The sequence below is a fragment of the Cicer arietinum genome, chromosome 5 (genome assembly GCF_000331145.2).
Source record: "Cicer arietinum cultivar CDC Frontier isolate Library 1 chromosome 5, Cicar.CDCFrontier_v2.0, whole genome shotgun sequence".
NCBI classification, from domain to species: domain Eukaryota; kingdom Viridiplantae; phylum Streptophyta; class Magnoliopsida; order Fabales; family Fabaceae; genus Cicer; species Cicer arietinum.
In genome coordinates this window covers 24,153,882-24,159,881 of record NC_021164.2, presented here as the reverse complement: position 1 = coordinate 24,159,881, position 6,000 = coordinate 24,153,882, and the positions used below count along the sequence as shown (strand labels likewise).

Sequence of the window (6,000 nt, the reverse complement as noted above, 5' to 3'; positions counted from 1 at the left end):
ACACACATTCGAACATTTCCATCTTTCTTTGGAACTGGAACAATATTAGCAACCCATTGAGGATATTTTGCCACTACTAAGAAACCAGCATCAAAATTTTTTTTGACCACTTCTCTAATTTTAAGTGACATATCAGGCCTCATCCTCCTCAATTTTTGTTTAAGTGGAGCACATTCAGGCTTGAGTGGTAGCTTGTGTTCAACTATGTTAGTATCTAGCTCAGGCATATCCTGATATGACCATGCGCCGACATCCACATAATCAAATAAAAGTTTAACCAGCTTTTCTCGTTCACTTTCTTTTATAGACATGCCAATTTTAACTTCTTTCTTATCATGTTCAGTCCCTAAATTGAGCACCTCAAAAGGTTCTTGATAAGGTTGGATTATCTTAGCTTCCTGTTCAATTAACCTTTCTAGTTCTGGGGGAGGCTCACAATCGTCTTCACAATCCTCATCAGCGTGATTAATTGGGTGTTCAAAATTACAAGAAGTGTTCTAGCGCTGCTATTTTCAACATATTCATTTTCGACTTTGCATGGTTTAAATTTAAGAAGAAAAAGGAAAAAAAAGAAAATATGAATAAAGATTGCCAAAAAAACAAAAAGAAAAACAGTTGGAGAATTCAAAAATGCGTTTATTGATAATAAGTGGGAAATTGAAATACATGCGCCCTAATTAGTTATCCTTATAGCCTTGGGCAGAGCAAAAGGAGTTAAAATACATAATTACTTTGAACATGAGGGGAAACTCGGTGATCTTCCAATTATTGAGATTGGTGTTTGGAGAACAAGCGTACACTAATTTGAGAGTATCATCATCAACATGATCCTCTTCCACAACAGCCACTTGATCAGCATATATTATTCTAGCACTTTGAAAGGTTTGATGAATGTCACAAATATGGATCTTTTGTGAATTTGGTACCCGGTTTTTCCAATGAGCTAGCTTGCTTTCTCATTTTTCTTTTACAGCGTTCTCTTGATCAGCTTTGGTAGGTACATATCCCAATTTGTACTTATCCTTCTTTTCTGGTATTTCTATCAATTTCCCAAATTTAACAAAAGTTCCTCCTTTCAACATGGATTTTGTAGACTTCAATGATGTGGTAGATAGTTTTGTTCTTTTAAACGAAATCCTTCACTAATGAAGACAGCATTGGCAATTTCTAATGCTTGGAAGGAAGTCTCTATGGCTTCCTCTGTGTCTTTAATGTAAACCGTAGAAGATAGATGACTCACTATCATATCTTCTTCCCCAGATATTATCACCAGCTTATTGTTCACTATAAACTTTAGCTTTTGGTGGAGAGTGGATGTCACTGCTCCAGCAGCGTGAACCCACGGTCTCCCTAAAAGGCAACTGTACGCCGGCTTAATATCCATAACTTGGAATGTTGTTCCAAAGTTATGGGGTCTGATTTGAATCGGCAAGTCAATCTCACCAACAACTTGTCTTCTGGATCCATCAAACGCTTTCACCACCATAGCACTCACCTTCAAACAAGCTCCATCAACAAAAAGTTTTGAAAGTGTCGATTTCGGCATGACATTTAACAATGAACCGTTATCAACTAGCAATCGTGCAAGAATATGATCATGACACCTCACAGAGATGTGTAATGCTTTATTATACTCCATCCCCTCAACTGGTAATTCGACATCGCTAGAACTCAACCCGCTATTGGCGGTGATATTACCGACAACTCCATCAAAAGGTCCACAGTAATATCATGAGTAACATGGGCCTCATTTAAAACTTTCATCATTACTCTTCTATGCGCTTTGGAGTTTAATAACAAAGAAAGAATAGATATCTTAGAAGGGGTTTGATTTAGTTGATCTACCACCTTATACTCACTTTGCTTGATAAACTTCAAAAATTCGTTAGCTTCTTCTTCAGGCACTGTCTTTTTGCAAGTTTCTGATCCTTTTATGGCATGATACACAATCTTTTTCCCTTTTTCCTGAGTTGTTCATGAGTGTATACTCGACCACTACAGGTCATCCCGCCAATCCCTAAAATATTGGTGATATTAGTACCTTGAGGCTTAAAGATATCACATGATTGATGATTTACTAAATGGGATGTAACTTCATAACTCCATGGAACCGCTTTGTTATTTTCATAAGGAAAAGTGGTTGGTGCTTGAACAATTATTGCATTTTTTCCACTATGAGTTGGCTTAGGATTCTCTTTTCTATAGAGGATTTCAAATGGTCTTGGAAAAGATCTATTATTTTCCATGCATGGCTCTATGGTCGATACATAATCATCTTTTGTGTACTGGTCTATCTCTTCTTCAATGAAATTGACAACGGCATCTCCGTGACCCGACAAAGGATTATTCTGTATGTTGGGACCGTCTTCCTTGAAGGTAAGCCATTTTGAATTAATCAATTCTTGCACTTTAGTTTTTAAGGCTTGACAATCTTCGACGGAATGCCCCACGGCTCCTGCATGGTGTTCACATTTGGCGTTTGGATTATACCATTTTGGGAATGGTGGTTCTAGAGGTTTCATTGGCCTCAGGACTACCATTGAATTTTGGAGTAGGTGAGGCAACAATTGGTCGTATGTCACGGGAATCGGGTCAAAATGAGTTACCTTTTTTTCTCGGTTAATTTGTGGTTTGTAGTGATTTGGGATCGGATTTTGGTTCCATGGGTTTTGTTGGGAAAACATGACAGGTGGTGGTTGGACGATAGGTGGTTGATAAAAAGGTGGCCTTGAAGGGTGATATTGTGGGTATGAAGCTTGTGAAGTCGCAACCACATATGGATAGGGAATGTAGGGAATTTGGGGCTGAAAATTTAGAGATCGATAAGAATTCATAGTTGGAGAATAAGAGACCCTTGGATTTGTCAATAAAGCGTTAGCATCCCCTTCTTTCTTTTTTGTGAAGGTTGTTTGGGGTGTCTTCATGCCACTTGCCGCACATACAATCTTGCCATTCCTCATCCCACTTTCTATCCTTTCTTTTATCATGACCAGGTCAGAAAAGTTTGATGACATACTCCCAATCATCTTATCATAAAAAGGTGACTGGAGAGTATCCAAAAACATGCCAACCATTTCTCTCCACCGCTGTGCGTATTCTTTGAAAGTTTCATTGTCCTTTTTCAATGAATTTTGCAATTGCATCCTATCAGGGGCCATGTCAATGTTGTACCTGTATTGCCTCAAGAAAGCATCAGCCAAGTATTTCCACGAATGCATTCGATTTCGCTCAAGATGCATATACCAACTTAACGATTCCCCACTCAAACTATGAGCATTAGAAGCCATTTTCCTGCAATACATAGTCAGATGATTTCTAGGACATGTGGCGCCTTTGTATTTTTCAAACTCAGGAACCTTGAATTTTGGAAGGATAGTCACATCGAGAACCAAACACATATCAAAAGCTTTGAGACCATAGACATTATGCCCCTCAATTGCTTTTATTCGCTCTTCTAAAACACAAAATTTCTCATTCGATTATGTATCATCCCCAACGTGAGGTTGTTGCCAATTCCCATTAGCATCAAAATGGGGTACTTGAGCTGCATTATATGGAATATTTTCCGAGGGTATAGTGTTTTGGGGTGGCACATAGCCCAAATGAGGTGGGATTTGTGATTGGTTTAGGTTTTGGGGATTGACAGCTGAGTGGTTTTGGTTATTGTCCATGGGGTTGATGACTACATGCGGAGTATAACCAAATGGGATACCATATATAGGAAATTGCATAGCTGCTATGTGAAACTGTTGGTTAGTAGGGGTAAAACCCGGTGGGTGAGAATGAGTGGTTTGGTGTTCTTCATTTGCAGCTGGATGATCCCCATATGTATTCTCCTTCCTTGCCAAAACCTGTATAGCTTCCAGAATTCGATCAACCTTGTCTTTTAGTTGGTTAACATCCGCTCTTATCACCTCTTGGTTTTGCTCGAGTTCATCCATGATCTTAGAATTTGCGCGAGTCCGATAAGGGTGTCGAGGAAACAACTTTATTGATTTTTTTCTGTTTTTTTTATAAATAAAATTTCTATGAGTATGCATTAAAATATGAATGAAGATGAAATCAATTAGTTAATTATCATAGTGTGATGTTGGGGAATCATAAGCCTTGTGTAATTTTTTAACAAGAACGAATTATTAGTGAAGAAAATATGGGGATCGAAAATCGAAATAACTCTTTCATTGATCAGAAAAAGAGTACATCACAATTAAAAACTACATTGACTATGGGATTTCAATCTTCTCTTTTAATAGGACAACCAATCTTTTCCTCCAATTCTTCTACCAAATTTTTGCAATATTCAACGAACTTGTAGACTTTGACTGGAGTATTCAACGGATGCATTACCGCATCAATCTCTCGTAGATGCTTTGGAATTCTTATGATTGCTTGATTAGCTAGCATTGCCAATTTTGAAAAGCAGTCTTTCCAATGTCTTCCTTTATCTTTCAGCTCTTTATAGATCTCTTGATTCTTTAATTGACCTAGCAACACCATAAATCGATCCTCCCAATATATGGTTTCGTATTTTAGGTAACTATAGATCTTTTCTTGGTAATCAATGTAATTCTTCAGCTCACTAGAATTCTCCATTTCTATTCTTAGTGCGTCTTGATGTTTTGAGAGTAGTTCTTCAATTTCTTCTTTGTGTTGCCTCTCATTCCTTACTTGACTCTCATACTCAACTATCATTTCTTTCAGTTGTTTCTTTAAATCTTCAAACTCTTTTTTTATCTTCTTTTCAGATATTGCTGATTTTGTCCACAACTGCTTCCACATATAGGCCTCTTCGATAGTTGCATTCTTTTCTTGCTTTCGCACATCTAACTCTTCATTTGCACCTCTCAAACAATCTTGTATGTTAAATTTATTTTCTTTTTCAATTTTCAACCTCTTGTTACTTCTTTCAATAAACTGACTTTTACAGGTGTTTTCTGATCGTAAGTTCTCATTCTCTTGGGAGACTTTTTCTAACTTCGCCTGTAGCTCTTTTTTTTCCTCTTCGGATTTCAACAATGATGTTTTGGGTTCTTCTATTTCTTCATTGGTAGCAAGGGTAGGTTCAGATATTTCCTGATCACTCGATGGTGTACTGTTGAAAGGCAACTTGATTTCTTGGACTCTATTTTTTATCCATTGTTGATAGGGTTCTTTTGTGTTGCAACTTCTACATCCAAATACTTTTCCTTTTCTAATGATCATTTTCCAGGCTCGGCTTATCCTTCGCAATATCGGTGGGTCTACTATACCAGTATTGTGCAAAACAAAAGCTTCCAATGACTTATCATCTGGTTTTTCCAACATAGGGTAGCCAAGTTGTCTCAAAGCTACCGCCGGATTGTAATTAATATATCATTTGGTTCCCATGAGATGCACATTTGGGAAATCTCCGCATTGACATATTACTTCCTCCACCCCTTGTTCTCTGGGATACCATGGAATTGTGTTAATGAAATTGGAATAATTTAAAAAGATTTTAAATTTTAAATTTCAATTTATTACCACTTTATGTTTTTTTAATCCCTTACCCTTATGCATTTATTTTTTATGATTCCTTCCCCAAATTTTTATTTATATGTTAATTAGTAATTTTTATTTCAAAGTAATTCAAATAAAAATAATAATAATTTTGTAAAATATATTCTAAAATTTATAATTTTTTGAAACATATGTTTTCAATTCTCTAAACGTATATAAATGAAAATCAAATGCAATAATACATTAAATAAAACAATCGGTGCAATTCTTTAAAAACAAAATGAAATTCTCTAATGATATAAAAATAAAAATTAAATACAACAATAAGGATTAAATAAAATATCTTTTAGATATTCATATACTTCATTTGTACAATTTCAACAAAATTCATTCGCTAATGATCAATATAAATCTTTACGCACAAAATTTAAAATTCAATACAATAATGGACATTAAATACAATAATGGACATTAAATACAATAATTTGCATTAAATAAAATTTCTTTTACAAATTTTTAAAT

The 6,000-nt window shown here is 35.7% G+C and overlaps 1 protein-coding gene across 1 annotated transcript; it reads right to left on the bottom strand.

The window, feature by feature from the left end:
• Positions 1-1,317: 1,317 nt before the first annotated feature.
• On the bottom strand, positions 1,318-3,398 carry LOC140920394 (uncharacterized). Its single transcript, XM_073368664.1, has 5 exons — positions 3,172-3,398; positions 2,451-2,973; positions 2,042-2,369; positions 1,496-1,704; positions 1,318-1,350 (listed from the first exon to the last, which is right to left on the bottom strand). The coding sequence occupies exons 1-5, from the start codon at positions 3,396-3,398 to the stop codon at positions 1,318-1,320; spliced, it is 1,320 nt and encodes a 439-aa protein (XP_073224765.1).
• Between the last annotated feature and the right edge of the window lie 2,602 nt (positions 3,399-6,000).

Coding starts and splice junctions, on each gene's coding strand:
- LOC140920394 (XM_073368664.1), bottom strand. CDS start 3,398: ATGTGTTTGGTTCTCGATGTGACTATCCTTCCAAAATTCAAGGTTCCT. Junction 2,370..2,450: donor GTGAACACCATGCAGGAGCC/GTGGGGCATTCC, acceptor CTTACCTTCAAG/GAAGACGGTCCCAACATACA. Junction 1,705..2,041: donor TGATATCTTTAAGCCTCAAG/GTACTAATATCA, acceptor CTTTTGATGGAG/TTGTCGGTAATATCACCGCC.